General features: G+C 55.7%; 11 protein-coding genes across 11 annotated transcripts; 8 read left to right on the forward strand and 3 right to left on the reverse strand.

Annotated features, from left to right (window-relative positions):
- Positions 1-753: 753 nt before the first annotated feature.
- BU26DRAFT_412573 (uncharacterized protein) lies at positions 754-1,731 on the forward strand (the record flags this gene model as incomplete). Its single annotated transcript, XM_033822978.1, has 3 exons — positions 754-928; positions 1,075-1,301; positions 1,387-1,731. The coding sequence occupies 3 exons, from the start codon at positions 754-756 to the stop codon at positions 1,729-1,731; spliced, it is 747 nt and encodes a 248-aa protein (XP_033691161.1).
- Positions 1,732-1,871: 140 nt separating this feature from the next.
- On the reverse strand, positions 1,872-3,185 carry BU26DRAFT_557633 (uncharacterized protein; the record flags this gene model as incomplete). The annotated part of the gene is made up of 1 exon (XM_033832483.1): positions 1,872-3,185. The coding sequence occupies one exon, from the start codon at positions 3,183-3,185 to the stop codon at positions 1,872-1,874; it is 1,314 nt and encodes a 437-aa protein (XP_033691162.1).
- Positions 3,186-3,712: 527 nt separating this feature from the next.
- BU26DRAFT_513014 (phosphate permease) lies at positions 3,713-6,323 on the reverse strand. The gene is made up of 3 exons (XM_033827527.1): positions 5,519-6,323; positions 5,200-5,469; positions 3,713-5,146 (listed from the first exon to the last, which is right to left on the reverse strand). Exons 1-3 carry the CDS (start codon positions 5,994-5,996, stop codon positions 4,164-4,166), a joined length of 1,731 nt encoding a protein of 576 aa, XP_033691163.1. The 5' UTR covers positions 5,997-6,323; the 3' UTR covers positions 3,713-4,163.
- A 3,573-nt stretch (positions 6,324-9,896) lies between these two features.
- On the forward strand, positions 9,897-10,989 carry BU26DRAFT_526668 (alcohol dehydrogenase GroES domain-containing protein; the record flags this gene model as incomplete). Its single annotated transcript, XM_033830717.1, has 2 exons — positions 9,897-10,746; positions 10,805-10,989. 2 exons carry the CDS (start codon positions 9,897-9,899, stop codon positions 10,987-10,989), a joined length of 1,035 nt encoding a protein of 344 aa, XP_033691164.1.
- Positions 10,990-12,104: 1,115 nt separating this feature from the next.
- On the forward strand, positions 12,105-13,095 carry BU26DRAFT_557636 (carbohydrate esterase family 5 protein; the record flags this gene model as incomplete). The annotated part of the gene is made up of 2 exons (XM_033832484.1): positions 12,105-12,609; positions 12,662-13,095. 2 exons carry the CDS (start codon positions 12,105-12,107, stop codon positions 13,093-13,095), a joined length of 939 nt encoding a protein of 312 aa, XP_033691165.1.
- A 323-nt stretch (positions 13,096-13,418) lies between these two features.
- Positions 13,419-15,045, reverse strand: BU26DRAFT_15753 (uncharacterized protein). The gene has a single exon (XM_033820079.1). The coding sequence runs from the start codon at positions 14,963-14,965 to the stop codon at positions 13,742-13,744; it is 1,224 nt and encodes a 407-aa protein (XP_033691166.1). The 5' UTR covers positions 14,966-15,045; the 3' UTR covers positions 13,419-13,741.
- A 207-nt stretch (positions 15,046-15,252) lies between these two features.
- BU26DRAFT_15759 (uncharacterized protein) lies at positions 15,253-16,299 on the forward strand. Its single transcript, XM_033820083.1, has one exon. The coding sequence runs from the start codon at positions 15,361-15,363 to the stop codon at positions 16,123-16,125; it is 765 nt and encodes a 254-aa protein (XP_033691167.1). The 5' UTR covers positions 15,253-15,360; the 3' UTR covers positions 16,126-16,299.
- Positions 16,300-17,266: 967 nt separating this feature from the next.
- BU26DRAFT_513020 (uncharacterized protein) lies at positions 17,267-18,050 on the forward strand. The gene has a single exon (XM_033827528.1). It carries the CDS (start codon positions 17,552-17,554, stop codon positions 17,900-17,902), a length of 351 nt encoding a protein of 116 aa, XP_033691168.1. The 5' UTR covers positions 17,267-17,551; the 3' UTR covers positions 17,903-18,050.
- Positions 18,051-18,358: 308 nt separating this feature from the next.
- Positions 18,359-20,435, forward strand: BU26DRAFT_472202 (uncharacterized protein). Its single transcript, XM_033825415.1, has 5 exons — positions 18,359-18,500; positions 18,548-18,713; positions 18,763-18,888; positions 18,941-19,330; positions 19,386-20,435. Exons 1-5 carry the CDS (start codon positions 18,426-18,428, stop codon positions 20,153-20,155), a joined length of 1,527 nt encoding a protein of 508 aa, XP_033691169.1. The 5' UTR covers positions 18,359-18,425; the 3' UTR covers positions 20,156-20,435.
- A 234-nt stretch (positions 20,436-20,669) lies between these two features.
- On the forward strand, positions 20,670-22,816 carry BU26DRAFT_472205 (DnaJ-domain-containing protein; the record flags this gene model as incomplete). The annotated part of the gene is made up of 2 exons (XM_033825416.1): positions 20,670-21,161; positions 22,175-22,816. Exons 1-2 carry the CDS (start codon positions 20,760-20,762, stop codon positions 22,814-22,816), a joined length of 1,044 nt encoding a protein of 347 aa, XP_033691170.1. The 5' UTR covers positions 20,670-20,759.
- A 1,487-nt stretch (positions 22,817-24,303) lies between these two features.
- BU26DRAFT_413833 (P-loop containing nucleoside triphosphate hydrolase protein) lies at positions 24,304-25,314 on the forward strand (the record flags this gene model as incomplete). Its single annotated transcript, XM_033823037.1, has 1 exon — positions 24,304-25,314. The coding sequence occupies one exon, from the start codon at positions 24,304-24,306 to the stop codon at positions 25,312-25,314; it is 1,011 nt and encodes a 336-aa protein (XP_033691171.1).
- Between the last annotated feature and the right edge of the window lie 141 nt (positions 25,315-25,455).

The raw sequence follows: 25,455 nt of genomic DNA on the forward strand, positions 1-25,455 counted from the left end.
CAACCATCCTCCGAGGAACGTCGTCCTGATTCCATTAAAGTTCATATTTAAAGGATCCATATGTCTGGACGTTGACTTGGTTTCCGGGCTGTCCGACTTCTATGAATAGGTCTTCATCTGAGGCCGCGACCCGGAGTATGACCGACAGCACACACGTCTTCGCTTCATTCGCCATACCTGCTACCGAGTCCAGCAATGCCATCCGACATATTATTCTGACCCTCTCATATGACCCAGTCGCGAGCCTCGATATGAACCAGTACTTTACTCTCACCCGGTACCATCTGGCCGCGTCGAAGTGCCAGATTTAGAAACGCGTTCATGCGCCTAAAAAGGAAATCCTCATCGTCAAAACAAACGCTGCTCACCATCACGGTTCCATTCAGGCTCGATCTCATGACGAAACATTCCAAATTGCCCGCCAAGACGACCAAAGCCAAGCAATATTCAATGAAGAACAACTATGACTTCATCTCTACAGACTAAGAGTCAATCTACAAGTCATCTTGATACCATCTTAGACGCTTGCGACTGGCTTCTTCCTCGTGTTCGCGGGCCACGATGGGAACATGTCGCTATTATACCTTCGTATCTATGAGCTTCCTTAAGTCTGGATATGCCTGGGATGAAGTATAAAGGGATGCTGATCTGTCCTTGAAGAAGCATCATCAGCAGCAGATATCTCCTCTTCGCTGAGCATCAAGGCCTCTCATCAATCTTTGACACGCCTACAAGCCCATATCTTCAATTAAGATGAAGTACACCACCGCCATCCTCGGCCTTACCGCCCTCGCGGCCGCCGCTCCAGCACCGGTCCCGGAGCCGATGCCTCAGAATGCGCCCTCAGGCCATGAGATCTCCATCGAAGGCGTCACCTATGGCGGCACAGGATGCCCAGACAACACCGTCCAGGGTCTTCTCACTGATGGTATGTGAATCTGTGCTGTAGGCAGCAAAATACCCCTTCCTTTCCCGATCACTACTTCAGTGAGAGAAAGGGATGCATAGATTCAATCACCTAGAGCCTTTCCGTGCTTGTTCCCTGCACATACGCTAATCATACTGGCTTTCTAGACAAGACCACCATCACTCTGTCCTTCGACCAATACCTTGTCCAATCCGGCCCGAGCATCCCCGCCAGCGACCGCCGCAAGTTCTGCCAGCTGCAGCTCAAGCTCAAGTACCCAGCGGGCTTCCAGTTCTCCGTCTTCGGCGTCGACTGGCGCGGCTACGCCAGCTTAGAATCTGGCGTCACCGGAACCGCGCAGACGACATACTACTTCTCTGGTCAGCAGAGCCAGGTACGTTCCCAGCCACACTTCCCCATCACACCCCCCCATTCCGTCCGCAGCACGTAAACCCTCCCTCCCTTCTAACACCCCACAGACGGTCATCAAAACCGACTACAAAGGCCCGTACGAAGACTCGTACCTCAAGCACGACGACGTCGACGCCGGCTCCACCGTGTGGTCGCCCTGCGGCGAGCAGGGCATGCTGAACATCAAGTCGGAAGTGCGCATTGTGCCGATGACGGCGAAGGGACTCAACCTGCTCACCGTGGACACGTTCGACGGCAAGTTCGTGCAGAAGTACTACATGCAGTGGCAGAAGTGCGATCCGAAGAAGGGCGGGACTGGCGGCACCGGCGGCACGCCGATTGGACGCCCTGGCCCGGATCCGTTTGATAGTGGCAATTTGGGGCGCGAGGTCGATTTGAGTGGACGGTTGTAGATGTGTGGGTGAGTTGGGGGCTGGTTTTTCTTTTAGGTTTAGGTAGGATGTAGATGGATATCTACTAACGTTGCCCGAATGGCTATCCAATTGTCCATCCCACCAACCAAATAACCAACTCTATCTATCCCTTCCCTTCCTCACACACCCCCTCCCTTCCTAACCCCCGCCGCCGCCAGCCGATACCACCTCTCCTTCCCCGCCCTCACCTCTCTGCAATACTCCCTCCCCATATCCACCAGCAGCATAGGCTGCAACTCCGGCAGCATACTCAACCGCAGCTCAGGACTCTGCAGCGGAAACGCCCAGCCATGGGGGCTGAACGGGCGGTTTTGGATAAATCGCTTAGGCGGAGTAGTGGAGAAGATGAGATGCGTGGCGCAGTAGCGAGTGGATAGGGAGGATGGGATGGAAGGAAGGGTGAGGTCGAAGGCGAGGCGGGTTGTGGTCAGGAGGTAGGGGGTAGTAGTAGTAGTATGCAGCGTGATGGTAAGCATCTTCCATCCCCTCTGCCTTTCTCTCCCCGCTCCCTCGTGCGGGCCCCAGCTCTGTAGCAGCGCCTGGATCCTGCTAACCGCCCTCCCGCTAGGCGTCCGCTTCACGGCGACGAAGACGCCTTTCTCTACCCTCTCGCCATCGCTACGACGCCCCGATGATGCTTTCCAGACGGGATTATCCCGCAGCGTTAGACAGACTGTCACGCTCTCGCTGTCGCTGTGGCTGCTATTTCTCCGCGTACGTGTATGTGTATTCGACGCAGTGAACGGGCCGTAGACGAAGTACTTGCGCGACACGGCGAGCATGAAGTGCCAGCCATTAACAAAAAAGCCGTTCGAGTTCGCGCGGCGCTCGGGCTGTTTTTGCTGCGTATTCCCGACGCTTGCAGTGGCGGGCGGCGATGCGGTGTTGTTGCTGGGTGGTCGAGTCCGCGTTCGAGGGTAAGCCGGAGGAGGCGAAGGAGAAGCAGTAGAAGCGCGCGTCTGGTACTTCTTCTCCTCCTGAGCCCGTGCCTCTGCGTCCTGCCTCGCAAACTCGTGCTTCGCACGCTCCCATTCTTCCTCGGCGGTGTACACCCTCCTTGTCCTTCTTTTGCCTTCCGCGCCACCGCCAGTGTCGCTCGGCCTCCTTCGTTTCTTTGGCGGCGGCTGCGCCTGCGTAGCCCCGTTCCCAGCTTCCCGCTTCCTCTTCTGCTTCCCCGCCTCACGCAACTGCTCCTCCTTTCTAATCTCCGCATCATACCGCCCCCTCTCCACCGGGTCTGAAAGACACTCATACGCTGCATTCGCCACTTTGCTCAGCGCCTCGCCTGCCGCGCGCTCGGCGGCGGTCAGGTGCGCGAGTTTGTCTGGGTGGTGCGCGAGCATGAAGGTTTTCCAGGCTTTTTTGATCTCCGCGGCGGAGGCAGAGGGGTGGAGGGCGAGGAGCGTGTAGTGTGTTGTGGGTGGGGGTGCCATGGCGAGCCTGGTTAGTTGGTTGCTGATAGATGCTGATGGATTGAGGGTGGGTTGGTTGGGTGGTGGGCTGGGGCGGTGTCTAGGGCGATTGTGGCGGTAGCGGTAGGACTTGAGAGGCGGAGGGATCCGTGGGTGTGTGATTGTGTGATGGATGGGGCTCTAGGGGGGAGGAAAGGCGGTGGGGAGAACGAAGAATACGTATGGCGGACTGGGCAGCGATAGAGGAATAGGAATAGAAATAGTGCAGTTGTCTATCTCGGAACAAGTCCTCTAACTCATTCCGCACGTATAAGTATCTCCGCCTCGCTCGACAACCGACTAATTAGGCAAAACGAAAAACATTGTCCGGACTGGAAGTCATTTCATTCCCTCCCATCTCATTCCATTCCACAACTGGAGAGCAGAAGTGCTGCAGTGAAACTTTTTCACACGCGTGATATATACACTCTCACTGCATCCAGCCCAGAATACCCTAATATTACTCTTGTATCTTCTGAGATTCAAACGACGTTCCACGACACTTCACTGCTAACTCGAATAGGCTTCTGCTGTGGAGTGTGCTAGGAGATGTCCGTGGCACGGGGCAGCTTTGGGATACTCCAATGCGGAAGGCTTAGTTACGGTTAAAATACTTCAGGGGGTCTGATGCGAAAATCCTGAGTTTTTGCCCTATGGCTTCCTTAAGCTAGAAGGTGTCAAGTGCGACGAACAGCGGGAGTTAGAATGCGGTAAGCACTAAGTTTGGCTTCGTTGGGTCGGTGATGTAAAGGGGGCAGGGGGGTTGAAGTGGATAAAGGCGCAAGAAGCAGGAGAGGAACGGGGAGGGTGAAGTCATGCGATGGAGGATGATTACAATTTCCGTCTAGGGGTATGTGGTGACCATGCAGTAGTACAGTACAAGCGAGAAGAAGCAGCATCCCTCACGGCAGATCGAAAGATTGAAGAAACAGCTAGCTACGCTACACTCACATCCCTCCCTTACTTCTGCTCCGCTTCCGCGACGGCCTCCTCACTGCCCTCCGTCTTGCTGTGCATCGGCGCCCCGGTTATCGACTCGCGGCCCATATCCCAGTCGTTAGCCAGTTCTTCGAGCGTGCGGCGCTTCGTCTCCGGGATCAGCAGCGACGTGAAGACGCCCGCGAACATGAAAGCTGAGAAGATCTGCATGACGTGGTTGAGCCAGGGGTTGGCGTTGTCTTTGGTGGCGCCGCGGGTGCGCAGGGGCGCGATGGCACCCTGGGCGATGATGGATCCGATTTTGCCAGAGCCGGCGGAGATGCCGTGCGACGTAGATCGGTAGCGCGTGGGGAAGCACTCGCCGGGCACAATGAAGGTCGTGGTGTTTGGGCCCCAGTTGAAGAAGAGCTGGATGAGGACGTAGATGCCCAGCATGCCGTGGGGGCTGATATGGTGGTATGCGAAGCCCCAGACGATGAACAGGAGAGTGAGGAAGCTGAAGCCAGCGATTTGCAGCGGACGGCGGCCGACGAAGTCGACCGTGGCGACCGCAAGCCAGTAGCCCGGAAGAGCACCGGCGCAGACGAGAATGCAGTTACCAGCAGCCAAGTTGTAGAGCTGCGTGTAGACGTCGTTGCCACCGCCGTACCCGATGGCCTGTAGAACAGTGGACGAGTTCAGGCCCAGACCGTAGAAGGCCACATCGAGTAGCAGCCAGGACATGGCAGTGCCGAAGAGGATCTTGCCGTTGCGGAGCTTGCCGTAGAAGCGGAAGAAGTCGGACCACGAGGCCTTGGGAACCTCCAGCTGGGCGACGGAAGCACGTCGGGCGTTGGCGGCGGTAATCTCATCAGGATGGCCTTCTCCTTTCTTGCCGGAGATGTAGACCTTGACGTCCTCGTTGGCCTTCTCGACGTCGCGGGCGACATCGAAGGTGTAGCGAGGGGTCTCCGGGATGGTCAGACGGTAGTACAGCGCAATTGCCGCCGGGACAATGCCGAGGCCTTACCATGTTAGCTGGGTAATACAGTTAGAGCGTACATTCCACGTGTCTTACCGATCAAGGCCCTCCACATCTTATCGACGGCAACCTGGCAGTCGCCGGAGCAAGAAGCGTATGCTGACACGGTAGCGCCATTGGTGGTGTGCTTAATACCCTGCTTCAGCGAGCCCTTGAAGCCGGCAGTGAGAATAAGCATGACGAGGGCGCCCCCGAGCTGTCCGAGGCCCTGCATAGAGAAGACGGCAGCCATCATGGCGCCTCTCCACTTGGTAGTAGCGAACTCGGAGGTGATGATGCTGGACAGTGGGTAATCACCGCCAATTCCTGCGTCCTGTCAAAAACGTCTTTATGCAAGCAATACGGGAAAACATACCGATGCCCATGAGAACTCGCCAGAAGATAATTAAACCAACGACGCTCGTCCCGGGGCCAGGCCCACTGAGGGACTGGGCGAGCGTGGCGATGATGATGAGGATCAACTCGAGTCCATACATTTTCTTGCGGCCGACAATGTCAGCAAGGGCGCCGAAGCCGAACTGGCCGATGACGGTTCCTGCCGAAGTCGAGAGCTTGATAGCCGTGTCCTGGGGCGTGCTCAAGGTGCCGCTGTGGTCGTGGCGATAGACGATGCCAAGCATGATAGTCAGCAGCGACACGCAGAAGATGTCGTAGCTGTCGGTGAAGAAGCCGGTGCCGGCGACGAGAATGGCGCGGATATGGTACCAGCCGAAGGGCGCCTTGTCGATCTCAGCAAGGGCAAGGCGACGACGCTCATTGGGGTCCTCGATGTGAGCGAAGTCGTTGTTGAAGTTGTGGAAGGCGTTGTTGCCGCCCGACGTCTTGTTGGCCATTGCTGCTCAAGCCTTGCCAACGCTGGGCCTAAGACTGTCAAGAGATGGACAAGGGAGGACAAGAGATGTGGAGGTGGCAGCCAAGTGACCTGAGACTTGGGTCGAGAGGAAATGGAAATATATATGGACACAAGCACCAGGCGCCGAGAGCGAGGGCGCCGCTTGGCGGATGCGAGAGGGAAGAAGCGGGAGCGAATGAGAAGGGCGGGAATAGGCACGGGCAGGTGTTTAGGGACGTCGGGGAGGCCGCGGGGAGAGAAGAAGCGCTTTTCTCGCTCGAGTGTGCTGGAGCGCGGCGAATCCACTCTTTCTGACAGCCCGGCCGGCGATGCAGGCGTGCAGTTCTCGAATGCTTGACGCGAGCGCGAGGGGGCCCGCGCGTCGGGGAGGGTGGTACGGGTGAAGGAAAACGGGCCAATCAGCGCGCGCCGTTGCACCACGTTTCTTGCTGACATAACCACCCTGACTGCCCACCACGCCGCATCCGTGACGGGCCCGGCGTGGGAATGTCCTTGCGTATCACTGATTGCTTGACGAGCTTGTCTCGGCTCGGCACTTCCTTGACCTTGTGGCGCGCGCGCACGCCGTCTACCATGTTGTGCCGTAAAATCCTCGAACCGACACCCCACTCTGCCCCATACCGCGCCAACCCGTCTTTCTACACGTCCAGAGTGGCAAGTTGCTTGCCGCAAAGGGTCCCTTCCAGAAGTCCCAGGCGCCGGGAACCCGCGGCCTCCACTGCATCGCTCATGGACCCGGGGTGGGCGACCGGTAGGCATGCAGGGCTTTCGTCGGAACCGAGAGAGCCTGGCAGTGGATCAAGAGCTATTTCTACAACGATGTTGGTCCTGCTTGTCAGAAGTCTAAATTTTGGGTGCAGGAACGTCTAGCGTTGCTTCCTGTTCCGGATTGTCGTATGGATGTTGCACACCATCACGAGCAGTAATCGCTACCTCGCCCTCCGGCTCGTCACTGCTACCCAGCTATTGGAAGACCTTCCATCGCCATTTATTACTCAGGCCCACCCAGACTCGAGAGGACGCGGGACCGCGGAGCCTCACCAGCACATGCATCGCTCAGTCACGCCCGTGGCCTTCTCCGGCGTCCAAACGAGCTACTCAATAGACCTGCCGCCCAATCGAAAATTTCTCTCTGATGCCATCTTTTCCTGGGCGTTGGTCGCGGCATTTGTTCGGATTTTCCCTAGGAGAGTTTCATGTTTGTACAATGCATCGCCGGGGGCATTGGCAAGACCCGCAAGGCTTCGCAAAGCTTGGACGACGGCGTTTCGCGACAACCGAACGAGGGATCCAAGTTCCAGCAACACGGGACCGGACTCATGCGAGGCAGGTTGATAGCGCAAGGCATACATCATATCGAGTTTGAATCGCCATTGATCGATTCCGCGATGCAGTCGCTGACAGCCTGGCGTGCGATCACCTCGATCACCTCGATCAGCGCTTCAGAATTTGCCATGGCTCTACCCAACCTTAGAGGACTTCCGTCAAATGTTCTCTCTACTTGCGTATCCGTCCTTCGCGTCGGAGATTTGCGCTGTGGGGAGACTTCGACGCGCCAGTCAGCGGAGTAATTCTGAGCACGTGGGTCTACAGCACACAACCATAAAGCCAGCGGATCTAAAATTCCGTCCGAAAACTCCGTCGTCGCGGCTCTATTACCTATCCATCTCGATATGTCAAATCGGCGCGTGAAGATAACAGACTCGCGGATCCCATCGGTCGAAGTAAATCTACTTCGCCAAAGATTTGCAATGCCGAAGGTGGCATCACTTCGAAGCGGTCGATCCGATCCATCTCCATCATCAGATCTCTCAAGGATTTACGCAGACTACCTCGGAAATACGAGTCGCCCATCCTTCCTGACCTCCGAGACGTCTTCTGAGAATGAGACTGAAAGGAAATCGAGAAAAGCGAGCCTAGGATGCGCGGCACTGGTTTGATTCAGTTCCTGTCAACGTATACTCTGGAAGACTTAGCTCGTACTTCTTCATTGCATTCAGCTTCCGGCCGTGTCTAAGTGGTTTGCACCTGGTTTCAAAACCTCGAGGTCTGTTCGCCGACTAACAATGCCTGAGGCACCTCCTGTTATACCCATCCTAGCGCCTTTCTCCCAGAGAAGGCCGGTGCAGCGAACGGACCGCCGATATGAGCAGCACGATGGGTTTCTGACGATGCATTTTCAAGTGATGCTATGGCGCTTGTCGGCATTTCAGCGCGAAGAATCCGCATGCACGGCGCAGAGCAGATGCCGAGTCGCTCAAAGAGGCTATCACGCACGACGAGGAGATGCGTCCTGCTGTGTTGGTCGAGCTGAGGAACGCTAGATGTAGGACGGAGCGACTCGGCTTGATGGGGTTGCACTGCGATCTCGTCGTCGCTGTAACGACTGCAGGAGTGCCACGGCGACGGGGACAAGGAAGGGATTGATGGAAGTTTGGTATATATAGAGGGAGGTAAGTGCTTTTTACTTGGGATATCCGCCGTAATCGTTCTTCGTCCGGGCCATACCTACATACCCAAGTCCGAATACAAACTCCTGCACTCATCTCTCCGCTATTCTCCCCAATTTGTCCTCAATCAGACCTTTCTTCACCCTATTTCAATCCTGACATATAGCTCATGTCAATATCTCATACATGTCACTATCACTTATCCGGTCTTTCCTTCGCGTGTCCTGTCCACTCAAGCTCTTGTTTGCTACCCACATTGACATCCTCAACAGCTTCCGGCAGCCCAACGGCAGGCGTACATTTAAAACGATACCGCCCAGGCTTTGAACTAGGCAACATCTCGTCTCTTTCAAAGTCGCTACTTGCAACACGATGAGGCCGTTGCCGTCAACGCGACTGCCAGCATGCGGTTTCTCGTATCGCAGCGTTCCGGGTCACTGCCACCGTCCCACCCGCCACGAACCGTGCAGTTACACTCCAACCAGCGCGGCCTGTATCAGGCCTGAAATATCTCTTTCCTTCTCCGGCGGTAGCTTAACTCGTGGAGAGTGAGAGCGCGAGTGGTACAAGAGAAATCGGCGCAGGACCCAGGACATACATGCGGCGATCGAAGCCCCATAGTAATCAGCCGCGGAGAATACGTGCGGCGTAACTATCCAGTATATATGAGAGTACGCGGTCCGTTGCCCTTTTGCACAAGCGTGTCAGGTCAGCACATGCGTCGCACCGCAACATCGGAAAGAAATCGGAAAGATCTCGGAACGGGACCCGCCCTCGGACCACAATATACGTACCCCGTGCCTTAAAATACGCAACCTCACAATCCCTATCGCGACCCTGCTCCAAACACCTCGATATACCTCCAATTCCACGCAAAACCACACTCCTCTATCATACTTATTCATTTCCTCGCTCGCTCGGCGAAAGCAAAGGCTCAGCACTGCGGTACCGCCAATTCCAGAGATCCAGAAGCCCATTTCCGATCTTTCGATCAGCTGAGGTGCCGCGAACCCAGGAACACATGCCCCGCAGGGCGACGCGCCAAACCGCAAACAGCGACACCCCCGCCCAGCCGTCTCCGCATTCTCACTCCACCGAAGCACACCTCTCCTGTTAGCAAAAGGCCTGACTGGTCCCGTCGTCACGCATTGTGATAAATAGCCCGTGGGTTCCGACGCCATGGCTTGCTCATGCCGTGGAACGCGCTCCACTTACAGCACAATTCTCGCCTCCCCAATAACCCATTGATCTGGTCTCCTCACCCAAAAATTCCTCGTATCACTATATAAAGAGGCAGCACAAAGGCGCAAGCCCGGAGTCACACAATGCTAGCCCGCACCTCCGCAAACGCACTGCAGCACACCCTACACCACGTCTCGCACCTCCCCACAAGGCCACTAAACCCGCAATTCCTCCGCGCAATGGCGACCATGCGCGCGCTCACCTACGCGGGCGCCAACCAGACGCCGGTCCTCAAGGACGTCGCGAAGCCCGAGCTGCAGAAAGCGTCCGACGCCGTCGTCAAGCTCAAGTACAGCACCATCTGCGGGACGGACCTGCACATCCTGAAGGGCGACGTGCCGACCATGGCGGAGGGCCGCGTGCTGGGCCACGAGGGCGTCGGCGTCGTGGACGCCGTCGGCGCCGGCGTGACCAGCTTCAAGGTCGGCGACCCTGTGCTGATTAGCTGCATCAGCGCGTGCGGCACGTGCGAGTACTGCAAGAGGGGCATGAACAGCCACTGCGCGAGCGGCGGGTGGAGTCTGGGCAATACGATTGACGGCACGCAGGCGGAGTATGTGCGCATTCCGAATGCGGAGAATAGCTTGTACAGCGTGCCTGAGGGCGTGGACGAGAAGGCGCTGGTTATGCTGAGCGATATCTTCCCGACGGGGTTCGAGTGCGGGGTGCTGAATGGGAAGGTGGCGCCGGGTGGGACGGTGGTGATTGTGGGCTCGGGGCCTGTAGGGCTGGCGGCGTTGATTACGGCGCAGTTTTACAGCCCGAGTGTGATTGTTATGGTGGATGGGGATGAGAATCGGCTGGAAGTTGCCAAGAGCTTGGGAGCTACGCATACGGCGACGCCGGATAAGGCGATTGAGGTCGTGAAAAGCGTGACGGATGGGAAGGGGTGCGATTCGGTGATCGAGGCTGTCGGCATCCCCGAGACTTTCCATCAGTGTCAGGAGCTGGTGGCGCCGGGCGGTGTGATTGCGAATGTGGGCGTGCATGGTGTGAAGGCGGATTTGCACCTGGAGAATCTGTGGGATAAGAATATCGGTATGTGGAACTCCCTTTTGCAAATGTTGCTGGGCGGGGAGGGCTGACGTGTTTGCAGCTGTCACGACTAGACTTGTCGACACGACGACGACGCCGATGCTGCTCAAGATGCTGGCGGCAAGGAAGCTACCGGCGGAGAAGATGATCACGCACGAGTTCAAGTTCGAGGAGATGCTGAAGGCCTATGAGATCTTCGGGAAGGCAGGCGTGAACAAGGCGTTGAAGATGTTGATTGAGATGTAGAAGTAGACGTAGAAGAGATAGAAGGAGAGGGTTGTAGAGTAGATGGAAATGCGAGACATAGGAGGGATGTGTATAGTGGGTTCGGTGTATATCAACGGAGCGAGAGCCGTACGGGAGCCTGGCTGTTGTAATCATACTCCAAGTGGATGGTGGTGCTGTTCTATTTCTGTCTTGCATGGAGTTGGCGGCTTGTATTGAGCGGTGTTCAATGAATTCGAGGCTTTTGGAGACGTAAGTCAACCTTGACAGTAGTAGCTAACGTGTGAGATCATTGAAGCAGTTCGAAATTTGTGCTTAAAGGAAGCCGAGGTCCTGCGAAAGGAAATGCGTCTCTTGGCTGGTATTGTCCTCCGTACCCTGTCGGGAATCTTCCGCGGATGCTGGGGTGAGTCAGCGGCGCGCATTACGTTCTCTGGGATGATTCGCTGGCGCTGACCATACCATCGGGTGGACAATGACCTGTTTGCATATTTGCGTCAAGCGACGGGTGCGGCTTAGGGCAAGGGGCGACGAGAAAGTGGGAAACTCAGAGGGCGAGTTTGGGGGTTACGGCGAGATCATCAGAATAGCTTAATTCTGCCGACTGAGGCTCGATGGAAGATGGGTCCGATTGCGGCGAATCCGGCAGGCAGCGAACGAGCTGAAGCGATGGAGCTGAGGCAGGATGGATCGAGGCAACTACATGCCAAACGGAGCATCGATCAAGATGCTGAGTAGAAGGGTGCTATGCGCTCCCAAAAATTTGAATATCTAATATTATTCACGATGAGGTTGGGTGCGGGAGAAGATTGATGGTGATGAGCGTTATCTCCGTCCCGCCAAGTACGCCTCGCTGGGCCGTTCCGCGAAATGCGCGAATGAGGCACACGAGCTGCGTTCCGATATCCGGGCAGGGCGCCCGCTGAGACGCCAGGCCCCTTGGCGCATTCTGCAACGGCAAGAAACATGGCGATCCTCGAATCCTCCTCTTCTCCTGTTTCCGTCTTACTTTTCTTCCCTCTCCTTTCTTCCCCAATTTCTGCTGTACAGTACGATACCCATCCGCGTTTCCTAGAGTTATAGATCATTTCTTTCCGTCATTCTTTCGCTCTTTTCCATTTCCTTTAGCCATCATAATGCGACTTACCCTTATCCTCGCTATCTTTAGCGCGAGTCTCGTACTCAGCCAGGACCGATGCGACGCCGCCAAGACGGTCATAAAGTGCCATAATGTCACCGAGATCATGGCGTTGGAATCATCGGAATGCCAACCATACCACATCTTCATCGCTCGCGGAACGGATGAAAAGTCGCCAGGCCGGCAGGGTAACGTGACCAGGCTTATCTGCGATAAGCTTGGCAGAGAGCGCTGCGGATGGGAGGGCCTTGATTTCCCAGCGAAGAGCAGATTTGTTGGCCAAAAGGCGTGGTGTGAATCCGCGGAGATAGGGGTGAAGAATGGCCAAACCCAGCTGCACACGTACGCGGCGAGGTGTCCGGAGAGCAAGTTGATTCTGCTCGGGTACTCTCAAGGCGCATCCATCGTGCAAGATATGCTTGGAGGAGGCGGCGGACATTTTTGGAAGTGTGACCAGGCAAGCAATCGAGCTTTGGATCGGCAGGTCTCGCCAGGTTCAAACAGTAAGCGCATCCCCCTTGTGCATGTGTCCATTTTCGCTGATAAAGCGTAAAGTTGTCGCAGCCGTCACTTTCGGCTCGGTCGCTCGTTCCGGGGGTCAGCCATACGCTGTGAAGGAAGGGCGAGAGTTCAACGGAACGCGCACCCGTACGCCGGAGCAGGTCCGGGGTCTCAACCAGTACGCCAGTCAGCTTCGTGACTACTGCAACTTCGGCGATCCTATTTGCGCGAGGGAAAGCCAACCCCAGAGCCTCCAGAATCATCTCACGTACTTCGAGCTATATAGCGAAGAGATCGTGAGCTGGGTGGTTAAAACTGTCCGGAAATCCGAGTACCGATCATTGCTTTCTTCCCCATACTGGCTGATCGGCGCGACGCTTTTCTTCGTGGCTCTTTCATGGTCCGTTCTGTATTTCTACAGCTCATTCCGTCGCAGCTTTTCGCGAGGGGCTTATTACCTGCTCCCTCGAGAAGAGGGAACGCCGTGAGGCCGCTGGCTCACGACGCCGTGTTCGACTTCTCCGACGGCTAGGCCCAGTCGTAGGAACCGCCCTTCGAAGACCGAACGAAAGTATCCGTGATGGCCGTAAGCTCTCTGCTTTGAAGTAGAGGAGCTGATCCGGCTAGAGCCTGGGGAGTTTAGAAGAGCTGGAGGTTGCAAAGTGTGCCAATGGACCGCACGAACCTTGTAGGCCAATGATCGGTCTAGATGGCACTCGTCGCCGGACCTACAAGCCTTCGATCATCGCGCTATTCGCTTCTTGGTCGGATCCATGTCGACTGCGCCCGAAGGTGGAAAAGGTTGGCAAGGTCGTAATGTTGTGAAAAGGTTAGGACAGGGATTTGTGGAGAAGGTTGAGCGTGTCCGACGGCGGAAGGTACGATCCGGTAGCGACTATCAAACCTTCTAATCTTTAGATCACTTCTTCCTCTTCCCTTACGCACCGACGGCCCACAGCAAATACATAGGCACTTTGACTTCTCTCAATAACTCGGCAAGCTGAACATCGTAAAACACTAACATTGAATTCGGCATTACAGTATTGGGCATTACCTTACCCACCTTAAAAAGAAAAGCTAATTTCATACAGATCATGACCAGGAGCTTACTAATCGCTCACTATTCCAGCCCACCTACTTTTCGCTGGTGGAACATTTTGGAATGTATCCGAACGCGGCGATCTGTGTCCAGGTCACGTCATTACACCACAGGTTGCTGTTATACTCAAACTCGGCCAAGTGGACAAACTCAACTCCCTCCAGCCCCTCACGCTCCAACAGCGGATACTCGGCGCTCCCTTTCGGGAACTCACCGCCATATCGGCGCTTAGCGACTTTCTTAGAAGGGGGAGACTTCTCATCGAAAAATTTGAGAGACGTCGCGCAACCGTTTTGATCCTGTGGCACGCGCTCCGGCATATGCACGTCGAACGCCATCTTCCACTTGGTCGCGACGAAACGGCTCAGACCTTCAGGCCGGTTCGTCCTGATGGTGACTGTGAGTTCGATGCCTTTATCGGTCTCCGTGTAGACGGATTCGAAGCGATGGCACTCACCGGGAATGCGATCCAGCTTCAGGAATACGTCCTCTTGATCTGGCTTCTTCTCGCCTTTCTGCAGCTCGATGACGATCACTGCAATCTGCGCTTTCTTGGAGAAAGAGACGTGCGGGATATGGCCCGGTGCAACGCGGAAGTTGCTCGAGATGTTGATCTGGAAGCGCCAGTCGCGCCCTTCGTGGCGGTACGTCCAGCCATCAGCCGGCCCGTAGGGCTCCCACTTCTTCTCCACCTTATGCGCCCTGTCCGCCTGCGCCTGTTTCCTCTGCTTGGCGCGGTTCTTCTCGGCCTTCTTGCTCTCCTTCGAATACGGATCCTGGCTCTTGAATGTAAAACCACAAGGTCCTTGGGGCCAACCTTCCTCTATAGGATCAAACTCATAACTGTCATACTTGGGCCGGAACGCCGGGTCCCTCAGGAGTTCCCACGCGTTATTCGCCGCTTGGCATACTTCCATACGGCGCCGCCGCTCTTCTTCGGTCAGTCCAACTGTCTTGTCTGGGTGATTGCGAATCGCCATTTCCACGTAGGCTGCCTTGATTTCAGAAAGAGTGGCGTATTGCTTGACGCCGAGAATTTCGTAGGGTGTTAGCATGGTGGGCGATATTCTGATGGTACCTTTAGGTGTGTATTTGGTGGTTCGGGAGTGTGTGGTGTTGAACGCTTCTATGTGTGTTGGAGGTCCAAGGTGGTCTGCTCCGATCGAAGAGGGGAACGTGCCTCCTTTATAGCTGCTGTTGCTGTACAATGCGAGTAGAAAGAGCTGCGTAGCATTGTAGAGGTATCGACTTCTCGCCATCTCAGCGTATCAATTCACAGTTGGACAATGTGCGCTTCAAGCTATTACTCAATCGTGGTCAAGACGGCATTGTTGAGGCCTGCTCTTTCTAAATTGAAGCGCAGCTTTACACACCGACACCGTGCCGTCCTTGAACTGCACAAAACGACCGGAACGACATCTGTAGGGATGCGCGCCTCACGTGATAGCGCGTCTACAATACCGCACGGAGCACAGCCAAGCACGCTACCCCTCGTCGCCGAGACGCTAAGGACGCGCCAAGGAAATCGCTGCCAACGCTCAGCCCTCTCCAATCCCCAAAATTCTTCCTTAGGCTTATCATCTCTTTCTACGTCGCCCTCTTGTGGGACGATTCTTGCCATATCTATAACGATAGCAGTCCTTCCAAACAAGCCATGAATGTCGTGGACTTGAGCTCCTCCTTGAGCGAGCAAAACAGCGATGGAACCGACAAAACAACCCCGGATGCAACAGCTAGCGGCAAAACTATCCTGGAGATAGTACCTGATGGCGACATTTATGTGAGCGTGGGGGATGACGTTAATGGGACCTTGGGGGATGACATGAATGGGACCGTGACATATCTCGTCCGCGCAGCAACGCTGGAGGCAATGAGCGACCTCTGGGCCATACTAGTTCACGATGCAAATTTGCATGGGCAATCGACCTACCGCGGAGAACAAATAATCGAAGACGAAACCGTTCCGACCGGGGCCGAAAACGACGCGTTATCACCGGCGACCCTCAGCGATCGTGGGAGCATGCCGGAAATCTTCCTACCCTTAGATTACCACGAGACGATCGCAATCACTCTCATAGCCGCCCATCATCGGAACTGGATGCTCCCTTCAGCGATCGACGTAGAACTTCTCGGCGAGCTCGCCGTTCATTGTAGGACATTTGGTACGGAATATCTTGTCACACAAGTTGCAGAGCCTTGGATAGAAAGGCTTGCGTCATCGGCGTTAGAGCGTGGCTGCCACCGATGGCTACACATCGCATGGGTATTCCAGTTAGACTGTATCTTCGAGGCCCAACTAGATTACTGGATCTGGCATTCTACAGGCAATGCAGTCCAAGCGGGGCTGTTTGGACCAGAGCTTGCACACCATGGCAAACTTGGGCGAGACTTGCAGGGTAAGGGCTCAGTCGAGGGTTAAACATGTGGCTATGCTGACGGGCTAGCTATTGAAGCTGCCATTTCCCAGACCCGACACGAGCTCCTGACCAAGATTTCAAAGATCTGTCAAGACTTTCTAAGCGAAAGTTACTTCGAGGATGAATGGACTTGCCTAGGATGCAATTTCCAGGAGGAATGTTGCCAGCACGCATACGTTTCCCTCGTAATCGGATTACAAAAGCTTAGCTTTTGGCCGAGTCCACCCCCGATTCCCTCGATCAACAAAAGTGTCCGGGAGTTGCGCGAAGATCTGCTCTCGATCCGATCTACTCCATACGCAGAGACGCACTCCGATTGCACGCTAGAGGCTTTCCACAAACAACTCATTATGGTATCCGCTGAATCGCCCATGACGAACCTCAATGACCACTTTCTTGCTCCACCCCCTTGGCGCGGCAAACCGAGATATGCGGAAATAATTGGAAGCTCACTTTGGAAGGCTGGGATCGTTCACACTGACCTCGACCATTGCGTTGACCTCGACACCGTATTGGTCGAGCACGAAGACACTGGGATCTTTATAAACTTCGAGACCGAGGAATTATTCGAAGACGAATGGGATTCTGACTATGAAGTGGAATCACAAAGCCCATCGGAGCCAAACGAAGAGTTTCTCCAATATAGTAGAGAGGAAATGCGCGAAGATGTTAGTTCAGAAGGCGGTGAAGACACGGAGAATTCCTCTACTGAGGATGTGATGATGGATCTATCTTTTTAGCCGGCGTTGGAACTCATTGAGTCTAGCGAAGACGCAATCTTAGACGGTGCCGACCTGATCTGGGATGAAGCTGAAAGAGAATGGAACAAGTAAAAAGGTCGCTCATCCGACTGCAACAATCCCGGGTCCGAGAATTTTGAGTAAGAACACGAGTCGCGCCAAAGCGATTTCGGTAGCTGAATCTTCGGTTAACGTAACTTTCGCGGCGATATATGTTTCTGGATATCTCTGCAGAGCATTTGGTAATTGCCTTTTGCTCCTAATATTTATACGCCCTTTATTCGGTAGTTAGCTTATGAAACATTTTCACGCTCTTCTCTGCGAGTTAGGAAACCCCTTGCGTGTAACCTTACTCTATTACACAAGAGTAAGGTATAGAGTACTAAGCAGCTCTACACACACAGGCTGCGAGCTATGGGGTTGTGATACTAGATATACACGCCGCTATCCTACAGGGCACTAGGTGATTTCGGTTTGCTCCTGATAATATCCAAGGCTCGAACTCCAACATTCCCAGAGAACAAGTCCTGTCAACCAGACGGAAAGGCCACCACCAACCCCCAACAACCATCCCAGCGCCCACAAAAGAAATATAAAAGCTCTGCGCTCCACCTCGCCTCCTCTTCTCCTCCCACACCACCACAGATTCACCAAACCTCTCCACAATCCCGCTCCAACCATCTCCAACATGCGCCTCTCAACCGCCCCCATCATGGCCTTGATCGCCGTCGCCTACTCCGTACCAACCGACACCGGCGGCGACCTCATTCCCCGCGAAGCAGCCATGCACATCGAAAACGGCGGCACCATCGCACCGCGCACCTGCTGCAACTTCAACAACTGCAGGGCAAGTATCCTCGAGAACGTGTTGTTTCTTCAGCGTCTGACTTTAACCACAGAATTTCAACTGGGGCAGAGGAAGTTGCCCGAAGCGCTGGGCTCAATTCTGCGGCGGCGGAGGGGGCAATATTCATTGCTGCGTAAGTATATATACCGGTCTCTCCTAGGAAGGCTCATGGAGAGAGGAGCGCAGGGCTGAGGTGCGGCGGGCTGACGAGCGGATAGGCGCGAGAAAACGACGGCTGCGGTGCTTAGGCTGGGAGGCTGAAGGCCTTTGGAGTATTTACACAGTGATACTGGAGACGGCCACGGAGCGTTGGGACGGAGTCAGGTTGGGTGCGTTTGGGCGTACGGTGAAAGATTCCGGGAGGTTGGAGCTTGGTACTACCTTAAAATTCTAATGCAGGATGACGTACGAGGCTCACCATATATTGATTGATGCGTCGATAAGAGCCGAAAAGGATAAACGGCAGGGTATCTACTGGGTAAAATAAGCCCTAACAAGCTTCCGGAAGCTTTCATAGTTGCATATCAGGGATCCATGAGCTACCTTCCTTTTTCGGAAACGAGCACTACCCCACTCCTGCACGACATCATAAAAGTACTTCGTACGCGCATTTCTTGATGTCCTTTTCTCTCAGTCACAGCTCGCTATGCTGCTTTTTACATGTTTGGCTGGCCTGGTGATCCTGAGCTCGGCTTCTCCTGCGCTCCGGCGCCGGATGATCGATCCAATTCTCGACACGCGGCAAGCAGACGATGCTCCGGCATATCAGGCTCACACAATCAATCAACCGGTCGGCATCCTCTCAAATCTCTAGGACCTCAGAATTGACTCTCGCAGATCGACCACTTCCCCCATAGCCCGCGATATGCGCCTCACTTGACCAGCACGTTCAAGCAGCGGTACTTCTTCGACTCGTCTTACTACAAGCCTGGAGGCCCAGTATTTCTTTACATTGGCGGCGAGACGAGCGGAGAAAGCCGCTTCTCGAACCTGCAGACCGGGAGTAAGAGCAGCCTTCTACATCGCCATGAGGAAGCACTAAAAATCTCCAGTCATTCAGATTTTGATGGAAGCGACGAATGGACTCGGCGTCATTTTGGAGAACCGGTATTATGGCGGCAGCTATCCCTTCAACAGCTCGACGACGGATGAGTTGAGATTTCTGACCACGGAGCAAAGTTAGTCACACGCTGTAGTGTTTCTTTTTAGGCGCGGTCTAACATGCGATAGCAATTGCCGACAACGCTTATTTCCGACAACATGCTACATTCCCCGGTGTAAACGCGACTCTTAACGGCCCGGAAACTCCTTGGATCATGTATGGCGGCAGTCTGGCCGGCGCGCAGACTGCCTTTACTTTGAAGACGTATAACAAGCTCTTTGCCGGAGGTATCGGAAGCAGCGCGACCGCATACGGTACGTTGGAATATCCGCAATGGTACGATCCAATTATCAAATTCGGTCCCGCGGACTGCATCTCGAGGATCGTCGACATCGTCGATAAGATTGATGAAATCATCGCTTCCGGAAACGAGGATGCGATCAACGAGCTCAAAGATGTTTTCGGGCTAGGAGTACTGGAGAACATTGGCGATTTCGCGCAGACAATCAGTTACCCAAGTACGCTCGCGCATTTCCCCTCATTGGTGTAACACGAATTCTAACGATACAACAGTCGGCGGACCAATGTTCTACCCAACCAACACCTGGCAAGAGCTGAACTGGGCCCCCGGCCACGGCTCCGAAGACTTCTACCACTTCTGCTCCAACGTCACGAACCCCTCTCCACCCGCCTCCATAGCAGCCATCGACACCCAACTCTCCAAGTACACGCACGGCGAGCGCTGGACCGGCCTGGGCGGCTACGCTTCCTACATCAAGGCGATTCTGCTGCCGCAATGCGAAAGCGGAGATCTCGCCAGCACCGACGACGGCTGCTTCGGCCTCTCGCAAAACGCAAGCTACTGGGCCGACATAACGAACAGCGGCGATAGAAGCTACCTCTACACGACATGCACGGAAATGGGCGCCTACATCACCGCGCCGCACCACGGGCCCTCGCTCATCTCGCGCGTGCTAAAAGTCCCCTACACGCAGCAATGGTGCAGATGGGCATTCCCAGCTGGAAATTACAACCGCATCCCCGCGACGCCTGATCTGCATCAGGTAAACAAGTATGGAGGATACGATATCCAAGCGCCGAAGTTGGCGCTGATTGACGGCGGCGTGGATGTTTGGTTGGATCTGTGCTACCATTCGCATTTTGCGGGGACGACGAGGATTAGCAGCGATGAGCATCCGAGCTATTTGATTGCGGGCGGTGGGCATCATTGGGATAGTACGGGGATTGGGAATATTAGTGCGGAGCCGGATTATATCAGGGAGGCGCATTTGTGGGAGATTAGGACGGTGAGGAGATGGGTTGTGGAGTGGGAGGGTTATTAGGTGGGTGGAGGAGAGGCTTGGTGGGGTTTAGTGATGGAAAGGGCAGCCTGGAGGGCTTCAGTGGAGAATGCGTTGGCTGTCGAGCTGTGCCTCGGATCCGTCCTCTTCTACGTCTGGTACGTTATTGAAGTGCTCCAGCCCTACTTTTGCGGATGCCATCTATGAGTGGCATACTGCAAGCAAGCATTTTCCGATCATATTGGCGAGGTTTCGCGCACTGAAGTGCCTCAGGAACCCGGATACGCTAGCGACGAAAGTTCACAATGAAACAAAGAACAAGCCAGAAACAGGGATGCACATTGATGGAAATCCTTCGCAAAAATACCAATTTTCTTGATTGGTGGAGACTGTTTCGTTGGGAAATAGTCAGTAGTGTCATTTCACAAGCACAGGCAACCCGAACCGGGCTGCGACTTTTCACGAGAAAAGTGAATTTTTGCTAGGCAGCCATGGTAAATCCCCTCTCGCTCTCTAGTACTAATAGCTCGTATTGCCTTCAATTCTGCACCCAACTCCCAGCTCTTCACTCTACACGCAATTCTTCAATACCACTACATCCCAAGCTCAACTCCCATCTCAAGCTCATTCTGCAACAACATTCATAATGCCAAAAGCCACCACCACCCCGAAGAAAACCCACTACGAAATCCTAAATCTGCCTCGAATAGCGACCCTCGAGCAGATCAAGCGCGCCTACCGAAAAGTCCAGCTCCAGAGCCACCCAGACAAAACAGGCGACCTTCCACAAAGCAAGCGCAAAGAACTCGAAGCCATCTCTAAAGCAGCAAACGCAGCGTATGAAGTCCTCTCCGACGCGGGAGCGCGCCGCAAATACGATAAAAGCTTGGGCTTCACGACATCATCTCATCCATACGGACACAAACCGAGCAGCAAATCTACTTCCCCCTCAACACCGCCACCACCACCACCAGCTCCGCCATCAAGCCCACCACCACGCCCCGCCCCAGCACCCCCCAAACACACCGCCTACCCCAACTGCCTCACCGTCACGCAAGCCGACTGGGGCTTCGGCATCGAGCTCTCCCCGCGCTTCCGCGTCCTCCAATGGGGCCAGAACTACATCTTCGCCTCAGGCGACCACATCCTGCTGTGCGCAAAGCTCGAAGAGCTCTCCCCCCGCAGCCCATACAGCCCGCAAAAAGACATACGCGTCGCCGTCGGCAAGACCCCCGACCGGCGCCGCATCACCAGGATCGAAAGCTACTTCAAGCACCGCATGACAGCCGCGGGGGCCGAGACGCTGCTCTGGATCAAGCTGGTCGCGCCGCGCAGCGCGGGGCGGTGCTTTATGAGCTGGGATTTTGCGTGGGATGTTGAGGCGAGCTGCGCGGTGCCGGCGGGCGTGACGAATTGTGCGAGTTCGGTGGTGTTGCTGTATGAGGAGCCGGGGCGCGAGGTGAGGGCGTCGGAGAGGGGGAGGCCGCATCCGAAGGGCCCGCATGGGCAGATGTTGCACGATAGGGATTTGATGCCTTGGGAGGAGAGGGAGTTTGTGGATTTGGGGGAGGGGGAGTGCGCGCAGGTCCAGTATGGGAGGAATAATAAGATGTGGCGGCTTGCGGCTTTTGGGTATGTGAGGCCTGGACGGGAGAGGAGTGGGCGACGGTGAGGGGGGTGGGAGGAGGGTGTTGGGTGTGATCTTGTACATGGGATACCTGGGTCGATTTCATGGCCGACTTCCACCGCATTCGAGAGCCCATTCGAGATATCCTACATTAGTTCTGCCTTCAACAAACCTCAATGCGTATGACTGTTTGGTGGTGACATGATAGCCCATGTTAGTGAATGAACAATGCAAACTCACATGTACTTTGTGACTCCATGTGCGACGAGGAGAGCAAAACGCCCACCACTACAGCGCGCACTGTCAACATAAACTCCCCTCATCAGTCTCTCCCTCAATCTTCTCGTCCTATCCAAGCCAACTACACCAACCTCACCGCGCCGTCAACCGCAATGACAGACGCAGACGCATCCGACACCGCGCCCACCTACGAGGAAGCCACCTACCGCTACATGTACACCTCCACCGGCACCGTCATCGACATCGCCATCAGCGACTGGCGCCTGCATCTCAACCTCTCCTCCAAGTTCCGCTTCCTCAACGACGTCACCGAGCGTTTCTCCCCCGCCTCAGATACAGACACCGTAAGCTTCGAGATCGGTCTGCAGCGCGACCTAGAATCCCCCGAAGCTCACTCTCCCACCATCAACGAGCTCACTGTGAAGATTCACTCCATCCCCAGCGCCCGCCACCGCATCTCCGCGCTGCAAACCCTCTTCAGAGAATGCGCCGCCTCCTCCTCCCTCACCACCACCACGTTAACCGTCCGCATCACCGCCGAGCCATGCCAGGCCGGCGAGGCCATCTTCCCCTGGGAGTTCGGCTTCGACTTCGACATGAGCACGCTGGTGGTTGCGCGGAATCGCGGCACGTGTCTGATGTTCAGCCGCGAGGAGCCGCCGGCGTACATGGAGACGTATCTGGGGCCCGATAGCCCGAATTATGAGCTGATGAAGGATAAGCGGTTGAAGGCGGATGGGTTTGCAGAGTTGTTTGCGGAGCGGCTGTTGAGGATGAGGTATGGGGAGGTGGAGATGTGGAGGTGTGCGGCGGTGGGGTATAGACGTGAGCGGTAGCTTGGTAGGCGTACGCCACAGCAGTGCGTGCGAGCTTTCGAGCCAAAGACGCACCATGCGAATTAGACTATGAATGCAATTCTGCATAATGGCTTTACTGTGCGGCGTTCCCCGCCTATGAGGCTTGTCGTGATGACATTGGTGGCTGTGCGCTTTCCGCCAATCGGAGACATCCGATACCTCACCGCGTATGCTGCCTATTGTCAGCTGCACTGCGAAAACAGGCACCAAACGTCCCTCATCTTCAACATTCATTGTACTCACCTCAGTCTACCTCTTGTTCATCCGCGCGACACTCCTTTCCCAATGTCTGAAGCACAATGAGTCGATCTGTTCCGAGGACTACGCACCTCATGCTAATATATACGTCCCGTCTAGCGAAATTGCACTGCCTGCATATATGCACGCTCAGCCCTCAGCCTCAGCCTAGATCTCTCACCGCACCATGCGCGCCTCAACATCGCCACCTGACCAGCCCCAGGCAGCCACGCGCCCTGATCCATGGAATGTCTTTCACCTTAAGTACGATGTGACTCCTTCACGGCCGCGCGCTTGCTTCAATGTCTTTGTTCCGAAAGGGCGAAAGGGCGCTGTCTCGCCGTTGAACAAACATTCCCCATCGCACGTCGGCATAAATAGAGGTGCGCGGCCTCTCACCTTGCAAGCCAGATCAAGCGACTCGCGTGCCCAGCGACAAGATGGAGGCCGCCGAGCGGATACCGCCTCAAAAGGTGGTTCTGGAGACGAACTATCCCACACAACCCGGGGCGATGCCGACAACCACCACATTCTTCCCTGGCTTCTGGAGCGGTGCACGACACACCAACCTCTCCCCGCGGACCTCCACAGTCATGGACCTCGCAGTCGCCGCCGTCTCCCCGGAAGGCCTCCCCCTCGCCCTGATCCCCATCTACAAGATCCTGCACGGCCTCTTCCTCAAATCCTCGTCGTACAACATCTCCGGTGCAACCGCAAAGACCATCATTGCCGTCGGCGCGCTCTTCGGCCTAAAATACGTCTGGGACTTCGCCAAACCAGCCGTCATCAACAGCTTCACATCCAGCATCACCATGCCCGTGGAGCACCAAACGGCCAAGGACATCCAGGAATGGCTCGCGTCGCAGAGCCACGGCCCCGCAAAGCGGCACGTCAAGTACACCGCCGGGAAGCTCAAGTACAACAAGAGCACGCAGAGCTACGAGCTGAGCGGGCAGAAAGAGACGGCGATCGAGGGCGGCTGGTTCTGGTTCCACGGCCAGCCGCTGTACTTCCAGTTCCTCAAGGACGAGAAGGTCAACATGTTCCAGCAGCCGCGCAACATGTACGAGGGCGACGACACCGTCAGCGTGTCCGGCGACCGCATCCGCGTCTCCTGCCTCGGCGTCTCGGACGCTGTGCTCACGCGCTTCTGCCAGCACGTCGGCTCCACGAAGGTCGCGGAGGCGAACACGACGGTCATGTTCGAGATCGCCGGCCCCAACGACGACATGCCGCCCTTTGGCGGGTATGGCACGGGCTGGAAGTCAAGAGCCAAGCCGACCCGCGATCTGTGCACCATCGACCTGGACGAGAAGACCAAGGCAGATCTCATCAGCGACATCGAGCACTTCTGGAAAGAGGGCCGCGCGCAGTGGTACGGCGACCGCGGAATCCCATACCGCAGAGGCATCCTAATGTTCGGGCCGCCCGGTACCGGCAAGTCGAGCACCTGCTTCGCGATCGCGGGGAAGTTCGCCGGCGCGCTGTACAGCGCCAGCATGAACGAAATCAGCGACGAAACGCAGCTGAAGAAGCTGTTCTCCGCGCCGGAAAAGGGCGACATCCTGCTGCTCGAAGACATCGACTCCGCGGGCATCAGCCGCGAGAAGATGAAGAAGGCGCCGAAGAGCGTGGTGAGCGCAGCGCCCGCTGACGGGGCTAAGAAGTCGTCCCGCAGCAAGAAGAAGCGCAAGCGCAAGGAGAAGACGAGCAAGATCTCGCTCGCTGGCCTGCTCGGCGCTATTGATACTGCGCTTAACGATGGCGTCGTGCTCATCATGACGTCGAACTCCCCCGAGGCCCTCGACAAGGCGCTCATCCGCCCCGGCCGCATCGACAAGCAGGTCCTCTTCGGCAACATCAGCACTGCCGTCGCAGAGCACATTTTCCTGCGCATGTACCAGGACGATGCTTCCTCCCCTGAGGCCCCCAACTCCCGCCTCGCCCGCCTCGCCACCGACTTCGCATTCAAGATCCCCGACTGCAAACTCACGCCCGCCGAAGTCCAGGGATTTTTGATCCCGCGCGTCACGCCCGAGGAGGCGGTTGCGGAGGTGGAGAAGTGGGTCGAGGACATGCTGGCTGCGAAGGCGACGGGGAGGAATATCGTAGGAAGCGGTGGGGTGCGCGCCGCAGGGGAGGAGAGCGAGAAGGATTCGGGGTTTGGCAGCGAGGAGGAGGGGGATAGTGGGAGTGAGGATAGTGAGGGGGAGGGGGTGGATTTGGAGATTGAGTTTTAGGGGGTGGATGAAGAAGGGAGTACTGCATTTGGATTGGGGGTATTGGCGTTGTGGGGTTTTGGGTATACGAGAGAGGATTTGAGCTCTTGTGGGACTTTTGGGATGGGAGGGCGCATTGTGTGCTGTGCTGTATTCAGTATT

This window comes from Trematosphaeria pertusa, assembly GCF_010094035.1.
Source record: "Trematosphaeria pertusa strain CBS 122368 unplaced genomic scaffold BU26scaffold_1, whole genome shotgun sequence".
NCBI classification, from domain to species: domain Eukaryota; kingdom Fungi; phylum Ascomycota; class Dothideomycetes; order Pleosporales; family Trematosphaeriaceae; genus Trematosphaeria; species Trematosphaeria pertusa.

Excerpts from the sequence above, each read along its gene's own strand:
- BU26DRAFT_513014 (XM_033827527.1), bottom strand. The coding sequence starts at position 5,996 with ATGGCCAACAAGACGTCGGGCGGCAACAACGCCTTCCACAACTTCAAC. Across the intron at positions 5,470-5,518 it reads GCGAGTTCTCATGGGCATCG|GAATTGGCGGTGATTACCCA; the intron begins GTATGTTTTCCC and ends GACAGGACGCAG. Across the intron at positions 5,147-5,199 it reads GATGTGGAGGGCCTTGATCG|GCCTCGGCATTGTCCCGGCG; the intron begins GTAAGACACGTG and ends TAACATGGTAAG.
- BU26DRAFT_15753 (XM_033820079.1), bottom strand. The coding sequence starts at position 14,965 with ATGGCGAGAAGTCGATACCTCTACAATGCTACGCAGCTCTTTCTACTC.
- BU26DRAFT_15759 (XM_033820083.1), top strand. The coding sequence starts at position 15,361 with ATGAATGTCGTGGACTTGAGCTCCTCCTTGAGCGAGCAAAACAGCGAT.
- BU26DRAFT_513020 (XM_033827528.1), top strand. The coding sequence starts at position 17,552 with ATGCGCCTCTCAACCGCCCCCATCATGGCCTTGATCGCCGTCGCCTAC.
- BU26DRAFT_472202 (XM_033825415.1), top strand. The coding sequence starts at position 18,426 with ATGATCGATCCAATTCTCGACACGCGGCAAGCAGACGATGCTCCGGCA. Across the intron at positions 18,501-18,547 it reads CTCACACAATCAATCAACCG|ATCGACCACTTCCCCCATAG; the intron begins GTCGGCATCCTC and ends TGACTCTCGCAG. Across the intron at positions 18,714-18,762 it reads CTCGAACCTGCAGACCGGGA|TCATTCAGATTTTGATGGAA; the intron begins GTAAGAGCAGCC and ends AAAAATCTCCAG.